This window comes from Rhipicephalus sanguineus, chromosome 1, assembly GCF_013339695.2.
Source record: "Rhipicephalus sanguineus isolate Rsan-2018 chromosome 1, BIME_Rsan_1.4, whole genome shotgun sequence".
NCBI lineage: Eukaryota > Metazoa > Arthropoda > Arachnida > Ixodida > Ixodidae > Rhipicephalus > Rhipicephalus sanguineus.
The window spans coordinates 275,615,287-275,641,809 of NC_051176.1; the positions used below are offsets into that span (position 1 = coordinate 275,615,287).

A 26,523-nucleotide genomic window follows, 5' to 3' on the forward strand; every position below is an offset into this window, starting at 1 on the left:
TGACGTCCACAATACTTGCTTTACACTTGGAACGTCACACGGGGCCTCTATCTACGTCATACCAGGATGCCGCAAGGTGCAGCCAACTCAAGTGAGCACTCACGCTTACTTTAAAACCAAATTAAGATATCTTAAAGGCAACGTTCGTCACTAATAATCGGTCAGATGTGCCCCCGTATACAGGAAAGTCAAACAACACAAAGATCTCGAGGTTTCAATTTTGGTGTCAGGGGTCCTTTAAGGCATTGGGAGTTACATTCTCAGAAAAGCTGCCATAGACCAAGCAAGTGGAAAATATCCAACAAGATAAGTTTTATCACTGGACTCATTAAGTACCAGTAAAGGCAAAGTGTTTGGTAAATTATTTCTATCAACACTAAATTAGTGCCACGTTGTATAAGACAACACACGAATAGGTAACAGTAAAAAAAATTAAAAAGTCTATGTCAAAAGCATGCAGTTCATGCCATTGCTAACATTTCATGTGCTACTCGTGCTTCTCCCTATTTTGACACATTTAGTGTACTTAAAACTAAAACTCTGATCTCTCTATGCGTTTTGTCTTGGCCATAAGAACCAATAACCCCGACGACATCCGCTTGTTTCACTTAGTGAAGTGACACTACTCATACTATACAAGAAATGCTGAAGCCTTGGCGCCAGCATTTTGGCTGCACGTATGATAAAAATCAGTCCTTATCATTGCAACTAGCTGCACTCTGAAATGGATATGCAAACTTGGCATAGTCTACTGCATCCACATGTGCATTTTATGCAGTCTTAGTAGATCATGATGCGACTTCGCTCACATACCCATGGCTGCATACTTCACATGTACTGCGGGACATTTTCGCAGACGTTGCAGAATGCTGCTCATTTTGATCACTTAGTGCATTGTATTCGTCAATGGCTGTCTTTTATTTTCAGTGCTGTTTAGTTTTGATTGTATATATCACCTTTTGTAATATGTACTGCAAAAAATTTCTTTCTTGATTTGTTCTTTTATAATCCGAGGCTCTGTATTTATATAAAATTTGCATCATGGGCAGTAAAGGAGTCTGCGCTTGGCATGCTGTTGTGCAGAAGTCATGGGCCTGATGCTTTTTTAGTCAACACTAAAGTTCTATCTTTTAAAATAATTTGGAATTTTCTTTTGTTATATCTGTATTGGAGCATGGTTTTTCAGCTGCATTGCCGTTTGTCTTGAAAATGAAAACTTCCTATTATTTGGCATCTTGTCCATGTGGTAACAAGAAATATTTGTTTTCAGCTTGAATGAAGGCAAAGGGACTCAACAGTTTGAGCTCTCTCTAGAGCAGCTTTTGAAGTCTATCACCGGCATGATGTTGTACAAGGCTGATACTGTGCTGCTCATTCAAGGTGCTTGCCTAAAGTACTTTCCTGCCACCATTCCAGACATTCTGCATGTCTTTAATTCAAAGCAGCTAAGGTAAGAGGAAACAAAGCCTGTAGCGTTGGTCTATACTTTCTACGAGCCAGCTTCACCTGAACCACTATTTTTCAGCCATATTGTTACGGAGCTGCTCAACAATCTACCACCTGAAAGGCTCACAAAACAAAAAATGATGTGTGTAAATGACATTGTTCATAGTGAGCTGTTTAAGTTTCCAGGTAAGCAGAATTTCTAGCACCTCTAAAATATTTCTCCCAATATTGCACAGTGCCTCATTTTATGCAGTGTTGAACAGCAGTGATAAAAAGTACTCTAGTTGTGGTATTTGGTTACTTATACCATTCTCTATTTTCTTCTATGCAGCTTGTCTAAGTCCACTACAGTAGTGTAGGAGAAGATTGTGAGAACTCAAGTAAATAGTGCATTTTTTTTAGGCATTTCTCTAAGCTATGCTTTTGCTGTAGATTTTCGTAACTTTTAAGCTGAAAAAAAAACTGGGAATTATGCTTCTCATTTTATTGCGATACCAATTATAAAGGTGCTCCAAGTGAATTTTTGTTGTTAATGTGATGTTCCACATAAAGTCTCTACGCAAAAAGGTCCTATTGTACCTCATGAACTGTACATTGTCAATGCAAAGGAATGTTTGCAAGTATTAGCCTTGAAGGATGGCGACTCGATGTGCACAGTGTTCTTGCATGCTGAGTAAGGGTGGGTGCAGGAAGATGATGTTAGCAAAAATGAGGGCGGGTGGCTGGCGGAACAGGTGAGCTATCATCTCCTCTTCTAGAAAACTTCTCTAGAAAACAGTGGTCTAGGAAACTTCTTGAATGAAGTTGTAAGAGTGGAGCTATTTAAGCTCAAGGTTTGGCTTCAAGGTGTGTGCAAAAAACTGCACCGAGTTCTGACGTCACTGTGTGTTGCCTAACAACCACCTGGCCTGTCTGCGCCTGGCTTCACCGAGCTCCGCACACGTGTCTAGCCATGACGTCACTGTGCCAACTCCGCACCGCTTCTCATAGCTGTGCCTAGCCAAGATGTCACTCTTCGCCGCCGCTTCGCCCAGCTACTCTGTCAGTGGGAGAGAGCCCTGGCACGCACTCTCCCGCTACGCTGATTTGTCTGGCGTGGGATGCAATACCTCAGAGGGGCGAGAGAACGAGCACAGAGAGAGAGAAAGAAAAAGAGAGAAATAGATAAAAAAGAAAGGGAACAAAGAGAAAAGGATCAGAGAGAAAGAAAGAGATAGAAAGAGAGAAACAGACAAAAAAAAGAGATAGAAAAAAGAGGGAGAAAGAGAAAGAAAGAGATAAAAGAAAGAAAGAGAAAGAAGGAAGGCTGCCCAGCACCACTGTTCCTTCAGGCTTGGCACCACTAGTGCGAAACTGCCTTAAGTTTTTTTAGGGGCGAAGCACATTAGGGTCTCGGCGTGTCAGCATGCATTGTCGTGTCCTGTCACGACGGTCCATTTGCTCGAGTGCAAGAGAGGGCGCCACCGCCTCAGTGCTCGCCGTGTGGCGAGAGAGAGCGAACGGCACGCATTGACTACGGTACCGCCCTTTCTGAACGCGGAACTACCAGCTCGCAAGGAACAAGAACGTGCCCTCACCCGCGATACAACACCGATGCAGGCAGCATCTGCTAGCTAGTTTCTTGATTGAAAAAATCGACTGCTCGCACTGCACAACTGTTCACCGGCCACCGCGTAAATATAGGCACTGGATCTTTACCTGCAATGTAGTGCCGGTGGGAGATTTCTCTTGTGCGTAGTTGAGCAATAAAGATTCGCAGCATGCACGTTAACTAAAAGCAGACTGTGGGTCTCTGTGTCTAATCTCTCTTCTGTCTCTCATCGCCCATTAGCAGTGATTTTGCTGTGGGAAACATTGGCGCACACTGCATGCTTCGCCCCTCCACAGGTTTCACGTTAGTGGAGCTGAAACACCCTTCCCTACATGCTTCACCCCTCCCCAAATTTTTAGAACTTCTTATACATCTATCTGCATTTTCAAATCATGCAATGCTGATAATTGCAATTTATTTATATAGGAAGTAATGACAGCATCCATTTATGTGATTTAAAAATTACCTGAGCCATAAAAAAAGAAAATATAAGCAATGGGTCTCAGTTTTTTCTTGTTCCTTGTCCTCTCTGTACATGTTCTTTCTTTTTTCCAGTATCGTAGGGCTTTAATCTTAAGCCTAAATAATTAAACAAATTATGTTTTGCAGCTGTTGCCCTATTCCAACAAGAATTTGTAAGTGTCAGGCATATGGGTCTTATGGCCTGCAAAGTGCATTAGCTATTGCTTTGTCATATTTTTCAGTGGTGAGATTATTGTGACTTGTAACGTAAACTTAAGTCACGGTATTGGAGAAGTTATGACCTAAGTGTATAATTTTCTGCATTTCGTACCGTGCCTTGATTTTTTCCATACAGGATCATGTTGGTTATAATTTAAGAGTCAGAGTAGTGGGACATAGAAACCTGTAGCAATGAAATTTTGTGGTTCATGTTGTTTAAGAAAGTCAACATTGTGGCAGTTTGTAAAACATCAATATATTTAATTATGTACTCTGTTCTGCCTAGAATGCCGTGCCATTCTGCTGCCTGTGATCAACCAACATGTGAAGCTTCTTATGGAGAAAGGAGAAGAGCTAGAGCTCTGTGTAAAGATTCTAAGTGACATCATGGTGGTTCTTCATGGCCATGATCGGACACAAACTGTTGAAGACATATCCGTCGTCATGCATTCCGTCCTGAGGACTGTGATCCAGACTGTAATTAGGACCAACCGCTCTTTGCCTATTGTGGTATGTTCTTTTAGGCCCTTGATCTGCAAGCTTGTCTTCCATTATTACATTTCACAGATGTGTGCAGTGATAACTTTTATTCATTTTTTCCCCCCTCAAGGGCAACATTGTGGCCCTCATGATTTCAATACTGAGGCAAATGACTAAGTACCACTATACCAACTACATTGAACACTTTCCAACAACTACAGATCTCCTTGACTTTCTAATGGAAATTCTACTAGTCTTTAAAGATCTGGTTAGTAAAAACGTCTACCCAAAGGACTGGAATGACATGATAATGCTGCAGAACAGGTACTTGCCTTTCCTCCTAGCCTTTACTTTGCACTTCATTATGCATAAACATTTCACTTGCCCCGTGAATCCTTTCTCTGCCTAGTGTCATGCTGAAGGCTCTGCGTCACTTCTCATACACCATTCGAGATCGATTTACCACTCCCTTCGATTACCAGGTTTGTACCTATTGCTCTTCTATCGGTAATAATATGAGCATGTCTCAGAATGGGCAAACATGACTTCATTTTTTTGCAACAGGTGTGGAACAACTACTTCCATTGTGCCATAGCCTTCCTCACTCAAGATGCACTGCAGCTGGAGAACTTCTCGCACAACAAGCGTAACAAGGTCATTGCCAGGTTTGTTTTGGTTCATTGTCATTGCATTGTGAACATTCATGGGATTAATTAAGCATCAGCTGCCTTTAATTGTGCCTTGGCTGATGTTCTTGCAGGTACAAAGACATGAGGCGGGAGACAGGCTTTGAGATACGCAAGATGTGGTTCAACCTCGGTATGGCATTACTTGTGTCACGTTGACCTTGTCTCGCATTTTTAGACTCGCCTACGTTTCTTTCTCTTGTGTAAATTTTACAATATCACCTTACTCTCTAATACCGACAGAGAAAATGGAAGAAAGCTCACATCCTGGCTCAGAAATTTTGTACCATGACTACCGTAAAGAAAAAACAAAATCAATTTTAAAAAATCTATGAGCAGAAAATTAGAATTCTGCTCTCAGCACTTTGTGATACACAGCTTGGGCGTTATGTTAAAAAAGTAATTACAGCTCTAGCTGTTCTAGATGATGACATATCACTCCGACAAGCTAAATAAATGACCCAAAAACATTTAACGTTCAGCTCGTACTTGTTGCACAGATCTAAACTGCAGATGAAATACTGATCTTATAAGACTTCTCTTAGGCTTTACATGCGAAATAATAGCTGTAGATGTTAATAATATAATTTAAAAAACACTTTTTTCTTTGATGATTTTTGGTCTCCACAAGCCATGTCCCCCCTTAAAACTTCATATATTTGCTTTAAGGGGCTCTACAGCACTTTTTGAGCATGGTCAGAAAACGCTGCTGATCAGTAGTCAAGGCTCCTGAGAACATGCGAGCCGCCCAAACATTATAGCACTGCATGGTGCCTGGAATTTACAATTAATTCTCAAAGTCAGCTAGAAATCATTCCCTCTCCTCTTGACAAGTGATGCCATAAACCGAAATGATCGCGCCATAAATCCAAAGTCCATGGCCATTGGCTGATTTGAGCATCGTGAGCTGCATAGCTATCACAGCCGCAGTGGGATACCGTGACATGCCCGCGTGTGCGCTCACAATCGCACTGAAAGTAAGCCGTGCGCTCGAAGAAAAAAAAAAAGAAGTGCTCAAGGTCATACGTGCACTGACGAACAGGCATAACTTCCTGCCCCCTTGTCATCCCTCCCCCCTGTGTAGCTTTCTGTGCACTCACTGGTACTAAAGGAGAGAGAAAGTGCTTAAAATGTGTGACAAATCCCTGCGCTCGTACTTGACGGATTATAAATATTTTTGCACCAGTTGATTTGTGAGGCAATAAACTCCTTTAATGAAGCCATTTAATGGTTACTTGAAAAAGTGTTGAAGGGCCCCTTTAAGTAACGATAGCTCTGCCTGCAGTGATTAGCCCTTTGAGGGATGATTTTGTTTGCTGAGTGAAAACCCCAAGGGTCAATTTTTTTATTGCGTATTTAAAGCCTTCTGGGTCACCTATTTCGAAAAAAAATTTACTACACTCAAACCTCGATATAACGAACATGGATATAACGAATTATCGGTTATAAAGAAGTAAATTAAGAATAGTCTTGTAATAGATACAGTGTTACAAATAAATGTTTATAATGAATTTTCGGATATAACGAAGTTATTTTCGTGGCAGATGTGACTTTGTTATAATGAGGTTTGAGTGTATAAATCTTTTTAGAGGGATTATAAAGTATAAAAGTGCTTTCCATAAGTACAGATGCATTGCTTATTCATGAGTGATAAAAATAAAAAAGGGTGACAGCACTTGCTGGGTAAAAAGGAGTTGAAGAAGTGGCGAGTTTTTCAAACATACAGATAATGCCATACACGTACATGATTGACCCTCAAAGGATTAACCCTCACTTGATACATTTCATTTCCAGCAGTGATTGTGTGTATTAACCCACAGGAAATAGAAATGCAAATTTGCACTGTAAGAAGTTGGAGCCACTTCACCTTTCTGTTTACCTTTAATGATGAATTAAGAAGAAAAATTGAAGGAAAATGCTTCTGTTGGAGAATACTAGTTTTCATTATCTTGTCCAATAGAGGAGGAACTATCATTGCTTAGATTCTTGAAGGTTTCGTTTGCACAGTCAATGTTTGTGTTAAAGTGACTAATATGTGTCGTCCACTGTGAGCTTTGTGCATTTCTGGCATTTTTTCTGTGTAAGCAGCAAGTTTCCCCATTAAAAAGATATCAGCACATTGGACAAGTTTCATTTCCATGAAAGCTGTCCGTATTTCAAGTACTCATTTATAGAAAACAAGGATCGTAATTATAATGCATGACTGTTGTGATAATAACTTTAAAGGGGCTCTACAATACTTTTCGAAGTAATCATCGAATGGCTTCATTAAAGGAGTTTATTGCCTCATGAAACGACTGCCAGAAAAATTTTTTAGAATCTGTCAAGTACAAGCGGAGTTACAGGGATTCGCCGTACGCTTTATGTGCTTTTTCTCTCTCCTTATGTACCAGCAAGTGCGCTGAAAGCTACGCAGAGAGGAAATGAAAAGGGGTCAAGAAGCTACAACCGTTCGTCAGCGCATGTCATGACCTTGAGCACTTTCTCTTCTTCTTTTCTTTTTTTTTTTTTTCAAATGCGCAGCTTAGTGTGATCGTAAGCACAGGTGCGTGGCAGCATCTCGCAGTAACTATGCAGCTCACAATGCTCAAATCAGCCACTGGCCGTGGACTTTGGGCTTATGGCGCCATCGTTTGGGTTTATGGCGTCGTTTGTCGAGAGAAGAGGGAGCGATTGCTAGCTGTCTTTGAGAATTCATTGTAGATTCCAGGCCGTGTGCTGTGTTATAATGTTTGGCTCACGTGTTCTCAGGAGCCTAGAGTACCAATCGTCAGTGTTTTCTGACCATGCTCAAAACGTGTTGCAGGGTCCCTTTAGTGTAAGAAAGCAGTGTTTATTAGGTATATCGAGGTTGACAGAGTAGCACTTGGGATAACTTTGACCAAAGCTTTACTACATTGTTTCTTTGTTGGTGTAAAATGCGCAGGCCAAAACAAGATCCACTTTGTGCCTGGTATGGTGGGCCCATTCCTTGAGATGACCATGATTCCTGAAGTGGAGCTACGAAAGGCCACCATTCCCATATTTTTTGACATGATGCAATGCGAGTTCTACTCCCCACGGAAGTCTTCGTCCATCCATCAAGATGACTGCTTCGTGCACAACCTTGAGATGAAAGGAAATTTCCAAGAGGTTGATTCCTTTTCTTGTTACAATGTAAACTATAACTATACTTCTGATCACTTCCTATTAAAAGGAAAGGAAGGTGGAGGGGTAGAGCTGGCATTTTCGTATTGTTGCTTTTAGCTTTTAAGTATCTCCTTTTTTTCACAACCATCATAGTGGTTCAGTGGCCATGACGTTCTGGTGTTATACGCATCATATCTTCAATGTCCAGCTGTAGTCTTCACATTTCAATAGGGATGAACTACAAAAGTGCTTGTGTACTAAAATTTGGGTGCTCGTTAAAAGTAAACCACATAGTGAAAACTAACACAAAACCAGAAGTCGTCGACCAGGGGGTGCATGTTGAAAATTTAACAAGGCGGAGCACTTAGCAACCACGGATAAACGTTTTTGGCTACTTTATGGCAAGGACACTCTGATGCTTGTAAATACTTCGAAAAAATTTTCTGCAATTTTTTGGAGCCACCATATAATAGAGCAAAATCATTTAGCATATATATATAGAAGCATTGCTTATTCCTGAATAATTAGGTTAGAAACAAGAAACTTGACATAAAAGTAAAGAAAGTAGATGCGCTGGAATAATTATGTTTTACGGGCATAGAAAAATGCACACACCAGACTACATCACCTTTGTCCTAGTCTGTTTCATCATGACGTGCACATCTCTGAGAAGTTGCTCTGGTTGGATTCAGAGTATGAACTGGTTAGTAATTCATCTGAAAGCCTGACATCCTGTGAATGTCATTCCAAGTCAACATCTGGGCAATAGTCCGCATCAGAAGAATCGATGCACACGTCCATAGCTTCATTGCTGCCTATGTCAATGGATGCAAGAAAACTCCACGGTTGTGCTCCTGTGAAAAAAAAAACCAAACGAGTGAGAACTTGTTTCATCTCGTCGCCATCAAGAAGCAATTGGACTCTCAAAGAAACTGCAAGCATGGCAGCATTGTTCCTAGACAGCAGCATCTATCATATGTACCAATAGTTGTCTGTGAACGGCTGTAATCGCACCTCTGTGGCTAATATCAAGCGGTCATGTATTGAGAGATTAGAAATGAGATAGCCATCGGCTTTTGAGAGCGCATCAAATGGAAAATGCCCTTGAGATGAAGCCGAAACTTACTGTCATGCACCTGCACACGAATAGATGCATGAGTGATAGCTGACATGCTGGCTTAACAAACCTTGCAATGAAATCTGAATGATGACCAAAAAAAAACACAAATTTCTTGTATCCCTGCAGGGTGGCATCATTTGCTGGGCAACAGAGAGATAAAAAACTGGCTTACTTTTCAAACATACAGGTGGCATCGTAAATATATGTTGTCGACCGTTTGGGACTTGTTCGTGGTGCCGCATATTTATGTCTTTGACACTCGGAGGGTTGCACAGGAAGTCTCGAACCCTCGTGCAGTTGTTCCACTGCTGTCCCAAATTTTGGAGTAATCATGATCAAGTGCCCTTCCCTCTCCAGTTGCATTTCTGAAAACTTTGTCAAAGCAAGAATGCTTCTGGGAAAATTGTTCATTATCAAGATACTTCTATTATACTTTCTACAGACAGCTGACAGGGAATCAGAATTCTTTCATTGTAGGAGAATTTGTTGGAGTATTTAACTAGGTGTCATTAACAGTGGCAATTCTAGAATGCAGCATAAGTGGATTGAACAGGAGTTGAGCTAACATCCTTTTTGCAAACCTTTATGTATGCTATTAACATTTCGCTGAATGTCTCAAAATATTGGGATGTTGAAGCCACAAAGGTGACCCTAAAAGCTTGCCATATTGGTGCTTCAATTTTTACTTCTTTGCAGTAGATTTTGGAATAGTGCATTCTGTCGGGAGAAAAGGAAATTAATGCAAAATTATGTACACAGTGAATTTTGAAACCGGAGAAAAGTTAAACTACGAAGAATACTTACATTAAGCGTATAAAAATTACATTAAAAATGTATAAAACATTTTTAAGGTTCGTAGTAGGAACAGGATGTCATTTATTGACAGTAGGGGTGTGCGAATAGTAAAATTTAATCTCGAATCGAATTCGAATCAAATAGTGCCGAATAGTGGCCAAAAATATTGAATCGAATATCGAATTGTATATTTACACGAAATGTGTACCGCCAGTTATGGCAAGACAAAGGAAAAATCAGGGACGCTATGGCATGCTCACAGCTTCATTACGCACTTGTTCGGGAGTGGCTTTTGTTTCAGCTTTTATGGGCGCGCAGGCATGTTGATAGAAGAGCCACTATTCCAATCATTAATGGCACTCCTCACCTCCTAACAGAGGGGGTGCGGTAGCTAGTTTTCTTTCCGCATGGTGGAGCGATAAGGCTCATCTGACAACAGTAATGTTGTGCTTCATCACCATGGGTGCTCAGGGCCCAAACATCTTCGGGCGCCCGTTCACAGCAGCGTTTTAACTGTGCGCCAAAACGATGGGAGTTTCTCAACTAGCGGTGCGGTGCTGCAGTGGCGACTGCCCCAATTTTTACATGCAAAGCCAATCACCAAGGGTTTCGCAGGCCAAAGTCAGGTCGTTTTATGGCGCTTGCGGCATATGCAACCGAACTACGCAAGAAGTCCGTGCCTTCATTTTGGGAGCGAAGTTGTGAAAGACTTGACAGTTTTCTCATGTGTTTTTATATGTGCGGAAATGACATATCTCCTTTAAGATCAACATGCGCTCACTTTTGAACCACGATGTCAGTGAACGTTTAATGAACGGCGACGTTAGCGTTAGTTTCAGCCACACTACCCTAACCAAGTTGCACCATCGGCCTTTTTCGCGTTTTAGATATTCGCCCTGTAGGACAGCACATTCTGGCATGCTTGCTTTATAAAATTTATCTCACTTTCTGCGTCTGTAATGTCAAGACTTTTTTGGTAGCTTTATGGCAGTAGTTTATGAATATGAGAAATGTTCACTTTCCTGTTTGCTTACTCCTTTCTACAGTTTGAAAATGAAATGATCACTAAGCTAGACGTCCTAGTCGAAGGTGGGCGAGGAGACCAACAGTATCAAGAGCTTCTTCAGAAAACGTACGTTTACTTTCAGGGAGCATAAAATTTTGTTGCTCTGTTGGTGTTTTGTACATTGCTCATGCAATTACTTGCTGTGTTTTGCAGCCTGTATGACTTGTGTGAAAACCATGCTGCCCTGCATGACGCTGGAATCCGGTTTATCAAGACAGTGGTGCGACTGATGAAACGTCTCTTAGAGTACCGCACCATCATCACAGATGAAAACAAAGAGAACCGCATGAGCTGCACAGTGAACTTGCTGGTAAGGATGTTTTTGAAGCCCCCACTATGTGGCATTACTTTCAGCAGCATTGACATTTCACGAGTGCATGCTAATGAAACCTAAAAGCAGAGTTGTGTAGTAGAATACACATGCTGTTACTGCTACTGATTTGTGTTCATTGAATATTATTTGGCACTCCTTACTATATAACTTGGTTTATGAAAAATTTGCCAAGAAATATGCCAGTTTTAATAATCTTGCTCAATGCCTGTCACCATCTCCTTCACGAAGCATGTCTTTTCTTTGTATTTGAAGCAATTTTTGTTCAGTATAACAAAAGTAAGCAAGGTTAGTAAGTAAGCAAGTGTGGTTACTACCTGTGCTAAGTAGACATATTTGTAAAGAAAGGTAGTAACCGCGGAGCCGAACCATGAGACTGAAGTAACTAGGAGAATAAAGATAGGATGGAGCACATTCGGCAAGCACTCTTAAATCATGAATGGTAGTTTACCACTATCGCTTAAGAGGAAGGTATATAACAGCTGCATCTTAACCGGTACTCACCTATGGAGCAGAAACCTGGAGGCTTACAAAGAGAGTTCAACTGAAACTGAGAACGATGCAGCGAGCAACGGAAAGGAAAACGATAGGTGTAACCTTAAGGGACAAGAAGAGACCAGAGTGGGTCAGGGTCCAAACGGGTGTTAAGGACATCTTTGTCGAAATGAAGAAGAAGAAATGGACATGGGCAGGGCATGTAGCGCGTAGGCAAGATAACCACTGGTCATTAAGAGTAACTGACTGAATTCCTAAAGAAGGCAAACGCATGAGGCGGAGACAGAAAGTTGGGTGGGCAGATGAAATGAAGTTTGCGGGTATAACGTGGCAGCAGCAAGCACAGGACCGGGTCGATTGGCGGAACATGGGAGAGGCCTTTGCCCTGTGGTTGCGTAGTCAGGCTGATGATGATGATGATGATGATGAAGCAAGGTTAGAGCAGTTACGTGTCAGCGGCTGAGGTCTTGGAGGTCACCTGTCACTTACTGAAATGAACAAGTTTTTGACATTTAATTATTGCGTGTTTCTGCACCTTTTTAGTATTCTCTGTTTGAATGTAAAACTAAACTTTTTGAGGAGACACCATGCTGCACAAGAAAGGAAGTGTGAATTATTTTAAAGTCACTCTTTTACTTGGAGTAGTAGGATATTTATTTGTATTTACTGGAACTTTTTGGGAATACAGTAGACTTCCTTTAAAACAAACTGCTTAAAACTTCTTAGTCTTAAGAAGTGACAACATGCCAGGAGTCTCCAAATATGTTATGTGAAAACAGTGAATGAAGTCAGTTTACAATGGGAAGGTAATTATGAAAGGAGCGTTTATTTGACTCTGCTTGATTGAAAGAGGTTGTTTTAACCGCACTTGCTTGGTTTTACCCAACCTGCAATAGTTTGCAGTTGTTGTGCAAATCAGTATGCCTTCACGTATGAAGAAATCTTTGTCTTCTTTTATGACACTATGATGATTTCAACAGCATGGATTTGGCCTTTGAGCTCTCTGGAATTTGGCATAGTCCATGAACGTGTGACAGTGACGTCATTTCTAGGCTTGTGCAAATAGTAAATTTTAGGTCCGAAGTGAATAGTGATTTGGTCGAATAATTTCGAAGCGAATTTGAATAGTATATATAACATATTGTAAAGAAAAATGAGCATATTTATCATGACCCAACTAACTAGCGCAATATTTTTAAAGTTGAAACGAGGTATATGCATATGTCATTCTTTTTGGTTCAATGGGAAGTGGAAGCAACTTTGAGTAGTAGCAGGATTTGACTTTCGGTAGAATGCAAGTGATAACCTGTAAAATATGTTACGTTTTAAAATTTACTATACCTGGAGCATATAAGCCGATATAACAAGCTTTTAAACTTAAAAAAATGATGAATCAATGTGAGGGTAATATAGTAAAACCTCATTAATTCTAACTCGGTTATTTCGAAATCCTGCATAATTCGAAGAATTTCTGCGGCCCCGTATTTTGCCATGTAAATTTGAATGGATAATCTGAAGCGGCGATCAGTACCAGCCCGGTTAATTCGAAAACTTTGGGTGCCATGTGCCAATTCCTGATTCAGATTTAGCCGCAAATTCACAGAAACGATGGCCTTTAGGAGCCACAAGGCAATGCACTCTAGCGATACTAATGAGTGACAAGTGAAGCATCCCAGCCTCGCTGCTGCCAGCGCAAGAAAAAAAAGAAAAAGCGGTCTCGTGGTCAGCTGAAATGTGCGCCTGCGGAAAAGAAGTGCTTCACTGCAACACAGCGGTGACACGCGGGCAGCATGACGCATGCTTCTCACAACGTGAGAGCGTCATGATTTACCCATTCTTTCTGGGAAAATAAAGAAATTAATGAAGGACGGTCTGACGGAATTCACGATGTGTGCGAACCTCCGATTGGCGGTTGTTCCAGCACTTGGTGCACTTGCACTGCTGGCGGAGTACTTGCCTTCAACGCCTACTTCGAAAACTCATTTCGAAAACTTCAATGACCATCTTTTCCACCGGGAACACATCGCGAATTCCGTCACACTGGTCATTATTAAATTCTTTATTTTACCAGAAAGAATGGGTGAATGGTCGCATCATGACTCGCTGAACCTGCGAGGAGCAGGCGACGTGCTGCCCGTGTGTCACCACTGTGTTGCAGTGAAGCACGTCATTTCCGCAGGCGCGCATTTTAGTTGACCACGAGACCGTTTTTTCTTTTCCTTTTCTTTTTTTTCTTGCGCTGGCAGTAGCGAGGCCCGCTGTTTCCCCGGTTTAGCGGCAAAATTGGGACCGGGTATTGCTGGAAAACAACACTTGGAGCCGCAAACTAGCAGGCACAGCAAACGACCACCTCTGATTACTTCCAGTAATTCAAAGTTCCTTGCATCCCGCTTTTTAACACAAAAGTGTTTTATGCCGGGGTCCACCACAGCTCCACTGATGCATTTCTGTCACGGATATGTCACGTTGTAAAATATAAAGACTAACATGTGGCAAAGAAAAAACTAGAAGAAAAAGTTCCGTCACGGGGAGTCGAACTTACGACCCCTCGATCCCAAGCGTGCAGCGCGAAACGATTCTGCCACAGACAGCACATTCTTAATCATACTAACGGCGTGCTATTTATATACACCATTTGCCGGTGGCTGTACTCAGAGATCGGGGTATCAGCGTGTTTTCGTTATCACTAGCGAGATGGCGCGAAGGGCTCGAAAGGCGCGCTTTAAAGGTCGTTACCCCACGTGTTGAGATGATCGTGCACCTCTACAGGGCGTGGTCGCACGTGCGCGCGCGCTTATGTACGTCTTGCGCTCTCACCCCAAAGTTGCGTTGAAGTTACAGAGAGCACGAAGGTCACTTCGCTCCCGCAGCAGCCACTTTTGCGAAAGGAGCGCACTGCTCACAAACAAATAAGTTACATCTGTGACAGTTCGCACTCATCCTGTGTATACTTGTGCGTTCGTTTCGTGCGTCCTCCTTTGTATTTGACCAGCGCGCTTTAACTGTCGAGCTGTGAGAGTTGTTAGTTTGCGCTCATCCCTGTATGTTCGTTCAGTGTGTCCTTTCTGCTCGAGCAGCGCGTTGCAAGTTTCGAGCTGCTTGTCGTTCTGCGCGTGACGTTACAACTTGTTGCTATAGCATTCATTCCTTCGCCCTGGGGGCAAAACAATGCACAAGCGCTCAACTACATCTGTGAAGACACATATTACTTTCGTGTTATACCGATTCCTATGACAGAGGGACCAGCCATGTTTTTTTGTATGTTGGGTTAATTCGAAAACCCGCTTAATTAGAAGATTTTTTACAGTCCCAGTGACTTTGAATTAACGAGCTTTCACTGTATGTTCATTCAACTTTGAAGTGGGGCTTCGCGGCAGTGCGGATTTCCCCTGGATAGGTGTATTCACGGCGTAGCACCCCTCCACTGCAGTGAAACCACCTTTACAGGGGGTTGCATGCGGTTTATATATGTCTATTCGTTCCTTTCGAATACTTCGAAATTTTCAAGAATTTAAATTCGTTTCGAAGCGAATTCGAATACTGTAATATTCATTCGCTTATTCGCAGTTCTCGAGTATTTGCACGAGCCTAGTCATTTCCTATCAAGACCAGAATTCTGAGAAGTGAATATGCCCAGTGGTGGCAATCACTATGAAAGTTTGTCCTAACCATGAAGCATTTTGTATTAAGCAGTTTTATGTTACTTTGAGTCTATAGAAAACCAACCAAACAATCCCATATTGTTCGGTATATCTAAGAATTCATCTTTATGGTAGTTTCGCTTTTATGGTAGTTTACTATGTCAGAGTTCTAATTTTCATAAACTAAGGCTAGGGCTTTTATCTGTCAAAGAAAGAAATATGTGGGAAATAAAGGAAACACGGAATATGATTTCAAAGCAAGCTGTTTTTACTATCTGTTTAAAATAAATTATATTGTGAATATTGTGCTCACACAATATTCACAATATGCCTGAAGCCACTCCAGAGCATAACACTTGAAAATTCACATTTTCAACTCTGGCTGTCTTGTAAAAACTAACATTTTATGGATTTCCTGCTTGCAGTTTGTCTTAGTTGTGTTTCCTTATTGTGGAAGGCATAGGCATGTATCTTAAAAACATTGAATGTGTTTCTTGCAGGAGTTCTACCATGAAATCAACCGGCAAGAAATGTACATAAGATACTTGCACAAACTCTGTGACCTGCACCTGGAGTGTGACAACTACATAGAGGCAGCCTTTACATTGCAGCTACACGCCAAGCTACTGCGCTGGTCAGATGAGAGTTTGCCAAGCCTCTTGCGTAGTGCTAAATATCCACAGTGTGAGACTAACCGGGAGCTCAAAGAGCGCCTTTACCATGATATTCTCGACTACTTTGACAAGGGCAAGCTCTGGGAGGCTGGCATCACGCTGAGCAAGGAGCTGTTGGCACAGTATGAGAATGAGACATTTGACTATGCCCAGCTGAGCTCTCTGCATGCACGCATCGCTACCTTCTATGAGAACATCATGCGCCAACTGCGACCTGAACCTGAGTACTTTCGAGTTGCTTACTATGGGCGCAATTTCCCAGCCTTTCTTCAAAATAAGGTGAGCTGCATTTACACGGTATCTTACATGTCACTGAGAAGTATTTAGGTCATACTATATTGCCTATAGTGGTGTCATATATTTCGGTGTATAAGCTGCACCACTATATTAGAGCATAAATATTTAAGAAAAAGTACCGTAAAATCCAGTGCCAGCGCCCCCCCTACAATGAAGGAGAATTTGACAAGATTTGGAGCTAGGGCCCTTGCTCGGTCATGGATCAAAATTTAAGGTGGCGGTGGAAGAGCCACTAAGAATAAATGCACACCCATGCTTCTAATGAAATGATTATTGAATACACATGCATTCACTGTTTTCATTCGTCCTCATTGGGCAAATAAAAGCAGCGAATGAAACAGTGAAAATAGTGGGAGGGAAGAAGAGGCCACGTATTTGAAACCTCCCGAAGAAGGGGGGGGGGGGCACTTGCTCAGGATTTTACGGTGTATTGATGTATTGGGGGGGGGGGGGGCTGCACCAGCTTTTCACACGTGCACATCTCATTATCACTGGTACCCATGAGCGTCAGCAAGGGGGTGCAAAGCAGGCGATTGCCCACACCCTTCCCTGCCGCGATGCAACATGAGTTTGCCCCCCTCAAGACGAAATCCTGCTGACACCCATGCTGGTACCTTTATGCACTACCATTGTGTAGTATGTGGATACGTTTGGGTCTCCTCTTTGGTTGTAATTATAGTTAATGAACATGTGGCTGGAAGCTCTTTGACTGAATTGTTAACATTATCACGGAGTTCATTTCCCAGCATTACACAGTTTGCAGCATCACACTTTTTAGCCACGCAGTCTTTGTTAAAGACAGCTGCACACTGCCACATGTGCACACCATGTACGCAAAGCTTTCCACACTTTGTGCGTACGTAATTGCTCCTGCGTGGCCCAAAAAGTACATGGGTGTTCAACTGCAGCATTCTGTTGTGACAATGATGAATAGAATACCAAAGGAGGTCAAACACACTTCCAAAAAAGTAGTCAAACACGGTGGCGTTCGTGTTGCCTTTTCAAAGCATTTGCTTTTTTGCTCATGTATGGGCTACACCTAAAAAAAGTCAGCCCAAAATTTATGAAAGAAAGTGTGGCCCTCATACTAGACTTTATAATGTGCAGTGTTTCACAGTACAAATGGCCCAATTGCAATAATTGGCCCACATGGTGGCTGGTAGTTTTTGCACCAGTGGTGTGCACTGGGTGCACAATGATGTTGCCAGCACTCACTGAGCATTTTAGTATACAATAAAAGTGAGGGTCTTTGTGACTCATTGTGACTGCATATGGCCAACGATCAGCCTATGCTCACTAGCAATATGAAAAGTGCCAGCCGCCGTGTGGGCTGGTTATCTTATTTCAGTCACTGAGCACTGTAACATCTGTGCAAATAAGAAAATATCCATTACTTTGTGTAGCCATCTTTACTGTATTTACCAAGCATTGTGTACGTGGTCAACATGATTTTGGTGTAAATTGTATTATACCAAAATCATGTCAGCTGCTGGTTAAAACAGCACTGTTGTCTTTCTGCTATCGTATGCAGAGGCTTTGAACTCTTCGTAACTAGATTGTGTGAACTTTGCACTTGACACCATAAGTCATCAACAGGTTATTGAATGTTGTAATAGGCTGTATAGTTGTAAGGGCCTGCTCTGAACTGTGGGAAATCCTAACTGGAATGTCATTAGTCCACTCGTATTTTTGTTTTTTCACTTAATGACAACGTTGTAACAAGGACGTGTAAAGATATAGTGGTAAGTTGGTCGTGTTGGTGCATAATGGGATAAGGCTGCAGCATCAAAAAAATTAAAAAATAAAACGAGTGGAGCAGGGCAAGTTCTTTCTTGTCTGTAATCTTTCTGACCTATGCAATATGCAGAGACGCAGCCAGAAATATTTTGGGGAGGTGGGTGTATGTATGTTTGTGCATTAGTATGTGTGCATGTATATATACACGTGCAAAATTTAAAAATTCCGGTGGGGGGGGGGGGGTTGAATCCCCCCCTTCCTCTGGCCATGGCGGTATCATTTCATGTATCGCTGTCTCACTAGGCCATGCGTGGGAACTTTCCTTCTGTCTCCGTGCCTAGCAACTGCCTCAGGAAGTCTGCATGTTGTTCAATTTATATACACATGCAAAATTTTAAAATTCCGGTGGGGGGGAGGGGGATTGAATCCCCCCCTTTCTATGGCCATGGCGGTATCATTTCATGTATCGCTGTCTCACTAGGCCATGCACGGGAACTTTCCTTCTGTCTCCGTGCCTAGCAACTGCCTCAGGAAGTCTGCATGTTGTTCAATTTAGAACTTGTCCCTTTTGTTTTTGTCTCTCTCTCTCTGTCTCTCTCTCTCTCTCCCTCTGTGTGTGTGTGTGTGTGTGTGTGTGTGTGTGTGTGTGTGTGTGTGTGTGTTAGCTGCAGTTGTTTTCACATTTTACTTGTGAAGCTAATGCATCAACTCATTGTTTATTGTGAGTGTGTTGATGAAAGTGCAAATTTATGCTTCTTGTTTTCTTTCAGTGGATGAAAGGACATCAATTGTTGTTGAATGCTTCTTAAAGAGGCCCTGAAGCACATTTTTGAATAATCATAGAATAGCTTTGCTACTCGAGGGCATTGCGTCATGAATCTTCTACTACAAAAAATGTTTCACCTCCTTCAAGTATAAGTGGTGTTTGTGATAATTCGAAGTTGCCTCCACACCAGCATGCAGCTTTCTTGTTTCTTTATATATACAGTTGAACCCCTTTAAAAGAGACATGCACTCGGGCGCAGTTCTTGTCTCTCGGTACCATGTTCTCATTTTCTGATCAACCCCTGTTTTGATGTAGGCACACTGGTGTCTCTTATACCCAATTGTCTCTTACATCAGTGTCTCTTATAAAAGGGTTCAACTGTATTTTTTTACAGCTAATGATGACAGTTGACAATAAGTACTATTTCTGCAGCTCTTTTCGTAAACTTTGGGCTTATACAATGAATTAGTACTGTTGACGATGTGCCAAAGTCAGAAAAGCCTCTTCTGGGACAACCCAATAGCAGTAACATCATTAAAGTGCATTCTGGACTTTGTGCTACATGTGACACCTTGTTAAGCCCAATTCAGATCCTGTGGCACAGTTATGATACCTAAGTGGCACCTCTGCACTGGTATCAAGCTGCAGCTTGAATACCGAGACAAACCTGCGCACAGAGTTTCTACATGCATGAAAGTGAGCATATAAAGGAACTAATTTGTCAAATACATGCAGCATAAGGGTTTTTTTTTTTGCGTACAAGCACTAATACCAGTGCCTTAAATTCTTCCCTACTAGGTTTTTGTGTACAGAGGAAAAGAGTATGAGCGATTGAGTGACTTCAGCACTAGGCTGCTCAACCAATTTCCCAATGCCATACTGCTGACCAAGCTGACTATTCCTGGCAATGATGTCACTGAATCACAGTCCCAGTACCTTCAGATAAACAAGGTAGATCCTGTGATGAACAACCCCCAGCGCTTTCAGAATAAACCTGTCCTTGAGCAGATCCTCAAGTACTACAGGGTGAGTGTGTTGTCAAGTTTTGTACAGAATAGGAAAGGCTTGTAGTATTTACGTGATACTCCGTATGATAAAACTTTTATAACTTGCAGACAAGCATATCCATTGTAGTGTCACTGTTCGCGCCAAGGTTATGTGTGTAGTTTTTCTTTTTCCAGCTGTAGAAAGTCCAACAGCTTTAAATGGACTTTATTAAGCATATCTAATAACTACAAAGTAATTATCTGTGTTACTGTGCCTAAATCGGATTGTGCATGTATTCTTTGGTCTAAGGCATTTATAACTGCCAGATCAAGAGTCCTAGTTGAAAGGAAATGAAACTGTATTGTTGTAAGAACTGCGTTTTCTAAAGGAACAAGCTTGTTTTATTCTCAAATTTCGGTACATTCTTTAAAAAGAAATTTCATTCTCAATATTCTGTACCATTCGGCTGTTTGTTTATGTCTGTGTTGTTCTCATTGTGTCTTTTTTCAAAGGAGGAATGGTTACAGTACTTTAGGGAAAGGCTAATGTTTGGTTTTTCTTATTTAGGTGAATGAGGTGAGCAAGTTCACCTATTCACGTCCCCTGCGGCGAGGCGAGAAAGACTCCGACAATGACATCGGCAACATTTGGCTTGAGCGGACCACATTAGAAACTGCCTACATGCTTCCTGGTATCCTTCGCTGGTTTGCTGTGATTAGGGTTCACACTGTTGAGGTCAGCCCACTGCAGAATGCGATTGAGACTATGGAAGCCACCAACACCAAGATCAGGGACATGGTGCTGCAACACAGGGCAGACCCAAGCCTTGCCTTGAACCCATTGAGCATGCTGCTGGGCGGCATTGTGGATGCTGCAGTCAATGGAGGCATTGGCAATTATGAGAAGGTAAGAGTTTGTGTGGCATTTGTGTCCCACAGTTTTTTTGTGCAATGGTCTTAATGTTTTGTGAGTGATTGTCAGAAATGGAATGAATGAAATTGATGCTAGGTTGTCACATGCTATTAATAAGTGAATTCCATGATGGTAGGATTCAGGGCCGTAACCAAGGGGGGGGTTGAGGGGGTTCTGACACCCCCCGATATTTTGTCGTGCTTTAACTTTTTGGGTGATGCTAAAATATTAGCACACCTTCACAGCGACCACCAGTTGCCAAATGTAGCCGTTCTACACACAAACACCCCCCCCCGAAAAAAATTCCTGGGCACGGCCCTGGTAGGATTGCTTTTTTATTGTACAAGTTGCATCAGGATTTGTTCTGCTTGAGTTGCTGAAAGTTGAACATAGATGTCTACAAAATTGTTCAGCAAAATAAAATAGTTTGCCTGGCTATACCAGCACAAAAAAAACTCAGGACAATAATTTCTTTGTTTCATGTGGTGTCTGTGTAAAATGTAGAAAGCTGTGCATGACTTGCTTCTTCTGATGAGGAATGTATGAAGTGACTATACTGATTTTTTTTTTTCAGGCATTCTTCACTCCAGAGTACCTGGAAGCAAACAGATCAAGTATTGATGGAATCAACAGGCTAAAGGAGCTCATTGCCTGCCAGGTAAAATAGAATATGAAACAATGAGAGTCGTGAGTGTTACCTCAGTCATAAATTATGGCGGGCCTGTAAAGATGCCATTAGGGAAGCCTTATTGTGGTGTCAGCCAGGTTACTATCTAATGCAGATGTATTGTTTTCACCTGTTGAAGTAAATAAAGATGAAAAAAATGACACCATTTCCCGCTAAAGGGGACCATGAGGCGATGCGAAGCCAGAGCACTTGCACGATCGCTTTCCGTTGGCATTCGTTGGGCATGCTACCGACCTCGCGTCGTGGAACGCGAAGAGGAACACTACGCGTGTCATGCTTTCCCTCTAGCCTGGCCGTTAATTCTCACAAGGCGAGCGGGGAACGTGGTCGACAGGCGCGCGAGAGAGAGGCAGCGTAGGAGAGGAGAGAGAAGGGGAGGGGACGCGCATGCACTGGCACTCATCGCGGCGTTGCGCAGGAGAGAATTTCGGTATGTCGAGCCCGCACTTCAACGGAGTCAACCGAAGCAAGCGCTGGACAACGCGTGCAGCACTCTACCCGCTTGAAGGAGAGGAGACAGAGGAGGAAAGTAGCGCATGCGCCGCGAGAGCAGAAGCGAGAACGCAGGAGAAGCGCAAGCAGGTGCTGGGAGAGAAGTGGAGAGAGTAACGCGCAGCTGTTGGAGAGAGGGAAGGAGGAGAGTTGCGCATGCGTAGTGTGAGTGCGGACGCCCAGGCCGACGCCGCGGAACATACCCCTGAGCAAGAGATGCTTCGTATCTAAAACATCTTTCTTTGTTCTTTATGTTAAATGCTTAGTGAGGTTCCCACTTGACAAATTGTTTAATGGACATCTGTAGTATAGCTGATGACAAATGAATTCTAACTGAAAAAGTTATAATGCTTTCTTTATGTTAATACTTCAGGCCTCCATTTTCCTTTGAACTTTTGTCTTGTTTGGTTATGTGCCAAAAAAGGAGCTCAGAATGAGGCGTGCTGCAGTCTTGTTATTCTACCTTGTCATGTTCAGAGTTATTTATCTATGCTGTAATGATATATGAGGATACCTAAGCACTCCTTAGGAGATGTGAATGCAAAAGCAGGAATGTCCGACGGGTGCCTGAGCCAGCAAGCAGCAGCATGCTGCGGTGCCAGCACAATGAGAGACCGCAGAAGCAGTGGCCGCCAAAGCTGGCAGGCATGTGTAACTGCTAAGCCAAATGGGGGTGAAGAGGGACAGAGAGAGAAATACGGACCATGTGCAGCGCCTTGTACGTAGCAGGCCTGTGTACTCTGCTTTATCACGTCGTGGTACTTGGACTGAAATTTTCATTGTGAAGTGGGCATGATGAAAGCGTTGACGTCAAAGTTTCATACCTAGTAGTATGAGGTCGTGAAGTAGAGTGCACAGGCCTGCTATCTAGGAGGCACCTGTTTAGCCCACTAGATAAGAGAGACATGGTACTGCAAGCTTCTAAGCATGGGGTCATAGGTCTGAAGCTTTCGAATTTATTCAGTGGGCAAGAGATTGTGCAGACAAGGAATGCGCGGATACTAACACAGGCTTCCAAGAGCGAGTGTGATGTGGCAATGCTCATCACCCCTTCTGGTGCGCCAGCATGGCAGCAAATGTTCCCTGTTCCCTGTTGTATTCGGTCAAGGCACGCACGTGACTTGGCATCGCAGCCAGTGGGAACTTAGCTGCCGTTTCAGTGGGCCTGCTTTATATGAGCCATTTTATGCACATTATGTGAGCTGGTGCTTTATTTTGCCCTTGCCATAGCTTTGCAGACACCATTTGTCTTTTCTACAGATACCACTTTTGGAGGCTGGCATAGAAATCCACCGAGACAAGGCCCCAGAAAGCCTTCAGCCATACCATTCACACATGCAGGAGAAGTATTTGAAACTGAAGGCGCACATTGAAGAGAACTATGGCAAAGCAGTAAGTATAATTTTGATAAATCATTTTCTTAGGTGCTAGCTGTAAGCCAGCATGCATTAAAAACATTCGAACCTAAACAACTATTATAAGGTAGATAAGAAATAGGACACAAGAGCGTGGTTATAAGATACGGAATAGGAAGAGCCAGAAGAAACAGCAATGGCATATGTATTGGTTGACAGTCTTGCTGCTGTTACAACCTTAAATCCAAAAAATGTGGCACGGGCGAATATTTAAGCGCTTCGAATAATTTGAACGAATATTATAGTATTCAAATTCACTTCGACATGAATTTGAAATTTCCTAAATTTTGATGTATTCGAAACGAACGAATAGATGTTTTTTTTTTACCACATGTAACCTCCATGGAAAGATGGTTCCACTGCAGCATGAGGTTGCTATACTGTGAAACCACCTATCTGGGGTATCCAGGGGAAATCCACATTGCCGATTATTATTTATTTATCTATATAAGTTTAAAAGTGGATAGCAAATTTTAAATTTTGCCGTGTATTTTACCGCTTATAACTTGTACCCTACTGCTGTTCTAATCCTGGTGCTATTCACGGTTGCTTCTACTTTGCTTCGAACCAAAAAGGTGACATTCACACAAGCCTTGTTCTAGTTCTTAAAAATACTGTGTACTAAGTAAGTTGTGTCATGCCAAAAATGCTCATTTTTCTCTCTAATATGGAATGTATTCTATTTGAACTAGGTATTCGATTTGAAATTATGTGTTCAATATATCGGAAAATGTGTTCAATATATCAGAAAATCGTTATGCTAAATAGGACTTCACCTCAAAACTTTAGTTAGAGAACAGAGCAAGGCACAGAAAGGCCTCACTAATACTGAAAATGCCATGCATTGCTCTTACACTGGCATCAAGCAGTACAGTAAAACCTCGTTTATTCAAGGTCACTGGGGCTGCGAAACATCTTCAAATTAAGTGGGTTCTCGAATTAACCAAACATGCAAAAAGCGGGATGCAAGGAACTTTGAATTACTGGAAGTAATCAGAAGTCGTCGTTTGCTGTGCCTGCTAGTTTGCAGCTCCAAGGGTTATGTTTTCCAGCAATACCCGGTCCCAATTTTGCCGCTAAACCGGGTAAACGGTGGGCCTCGCTGCTGCCAGCGCAAGAAAAAGGAAAGAAAGGAAAAAAAAACAGTCTCGTGGTGAATTGAAATGTGCGCCTGCTGAAAAGAAGACGTGCTTCACTGCAACACAGTGTTGACACGCGGGCAGCATGTCACCTGCTCCTCGCAACATCAGCACGTCATGATGCGACCATTTGCCCATTCTTTCTGGTATAATAAAAAATTTAATGACCACTGTGACGGAATTCGCGATCTGTTCTAGGTGGAAAAGATTATCATTGAAGCTTTTGAACTGAGTTTTCGAAGTAGGTGTTGCAGGCAAGTACTCCGCCAGCAGTGCAAGTGCGCGAATTGCCGGAACGACCGCCAGTCAGAGGTTTGCATACATCGTGAATTCCATCAGACCGTCCTTTATTAATTTCTCTGTTTTCCCAGAAAGAATGGGTAAATCATGACGCGCTGACGTTGCGAGAAGCATGCATCATGCGGCCCGCGTGTCACTGCTGTGTTGCAATGAAGCACATATTCTTTTCCACAGGTGCACATTTCAGCTGACCACGAGACCGCTTTTTTTTTTTTTCATGTGCTGGCAGCAATAGGGAACCAGCGCTCGAGTTTCCGCGGTACGGGCAGCGCCGCCCTGGTGGTCAAAGTGCGCATATCCCAGCCGCTCCTGCGAACGAGAGCGGCGACTGGTAGAGGCGATACGGGCGCGGATCGCCGAAAGAAAACAAAAGGACGCTGGCGCTGCTGTTGCGTATTCAAGTGCCACCATACGTAGAAATGAGGGAGGACGTATCCTTCTATGTTTTTCCTTCTAAGCCACATGAATAAAAACTGAGGCGGCGTTGCATCCAGGCAGTCAGGCGAGCAGCGTATGTTCTGCTTTTGCTCTCTTCTCAAGTGGCGTCGCGCTGGTTTCTAAACCGAATTGCGTGTGTCTGCTAGATTTATTCGATGGTGAAGACGGCTACCAGTGGAAACCAGGGCCAAAGAATAGAATTTAGCCGGTGTTTTGCCGCAGATAAAGCGAGCATATTATGCAGCATACGGCATCTGTAACAATTGTTTCATCTGACTACTGCAGCACCACTAAGCTCATTCTGAAGCCACCACGTGAAGTGAATGATACGATAGGCAAGTAGTATGCATTATTTGCAAACAGGTACTTAGAAGAAAATCTTCCTTGCGTACAAGATGTGTGCGGGTGCACGTTAGCCTAAGCCGCTGAACTGTTATAAAAAAATACGCACACAACGCTGAGATGCCTCCGTTTAACATAATTTGTGCTACACACATAGTATAATATAATTGTCGGTGTTTTACGTCCCAAAACTACGATATGATTATGAGAGACGCCGTAGTGGAGGGCTCCGGAAATTTCGACCACCTGGGGTTCTTCAACGTGCACCTAAATATAAGTACACGGGCCTCAAGCATTTCGCCTCAATCAAAAATGCGGCCGGGATTCGATCTCGCGACCTCAGGGTCAGCAGTCGAGCACCATAACCACTACACCATCGTGGCGGGTTGTGCTGCAGACAGGGTTCTTGTTAGGGAATAAAGCAGCGGACTACTCGAAGCTTAGATTTCTGCAGTCAGCCGATGCGGTAAAGCTTCTTTCTGCGAAGTGACATCGGAATTTATGCCTCGCTAGAGAAGTTTCAAATGTCTTGGATTTCAACTCGTCGCTTAATTCACCTTAAGTACTTTTTCTTTTTTTTTTCGCGTGCCTGTGTCTACTTACAATAAAGGTGTTTAATCAACATCGATAATGGCGAGAGTTTTACGTGCCAAACATGGTATTATTATGAGCCACGTCGTAATGTGAGAATCAGGATTAATTTTGACCGCTTGGGGTTCTTTAATGTGCACATAAATTTATGTACACGGGTGTTCTTTGTATTTCGCCCCCGTCGAAATGCGGCAGCCGTGACCGGGATTCTATCCCGCACCCTCGAGCATAGCAGCGCGACACCATACGTGCTGTGCTACCACGGCGGTTTGCTTGATCAACCT

At 42.6% G+C, this 26,523-nt stretch overlaps 1 protein-coding gene across 2 annotated transcripts in view; it reads left to right on the top strand.

The window, feature by feature from the left end:
- The window catches only part of LOC119379011 (dedicator of cytokinesis protein 1), a 101,661-nt gene that overhangs the window by 44,671 nt on the left and 30,467 nt on the right, over positions 1-26,523 (top strand). For both annotated transcript variants that reach the window (XM_037648139.2, XM_037648140.2), the window contains exons 23-37: positions 1,271-1,450; positions 1,526-1,632; positions 4,005-4,228; positions 4,329-4,522; positions 4,608-4,680; positions 4,763-4,863; positions 4,959-5,017; positions 7,811-8,016; positions 10,975-11,060; positions 11,148-11,304; positions 15,962-16,414; positions 19,734-19,961; positions 20,490-20,828; positions 21,409-21,492; positions 23,275-23,406. In XM_037648139.2, coding sequence (XP_037504067.1) covers positions 1,271-1,450; positions 1,526-1,632; positions 4,005-4,228; positions 4,329-4,522; positions 4,608-4,680; positions 4,763-4,863; positions 4,959-5,017; positions 7,811-8,016; positions 10,975-11,060; positions 11,148-11,304; positions 15,962-16,414; positions 19,734-19,961; positions 20,490-20,828; positions 21,409-21,492; positions 23,275-23,406 — 2,623 coding nt within the window. The remainder of the gene's footprint in view (positions 1-1,270; positions 1,451-1,525; positions 1,633-4,004; positions 4,229-4,328; positions 4,523-4,607; positions 4,681-4,762; positions 4,864-4,958; positions 5,018-7,810; positions 8,017-10,974; positions 11,061-11,147; positions 11,305-15,961; positions 16,415-19,733; positions 19,962-20,489; positions 20,829-21,408; positions 21,493-23,274; positions 23,407-26,523) is intronic.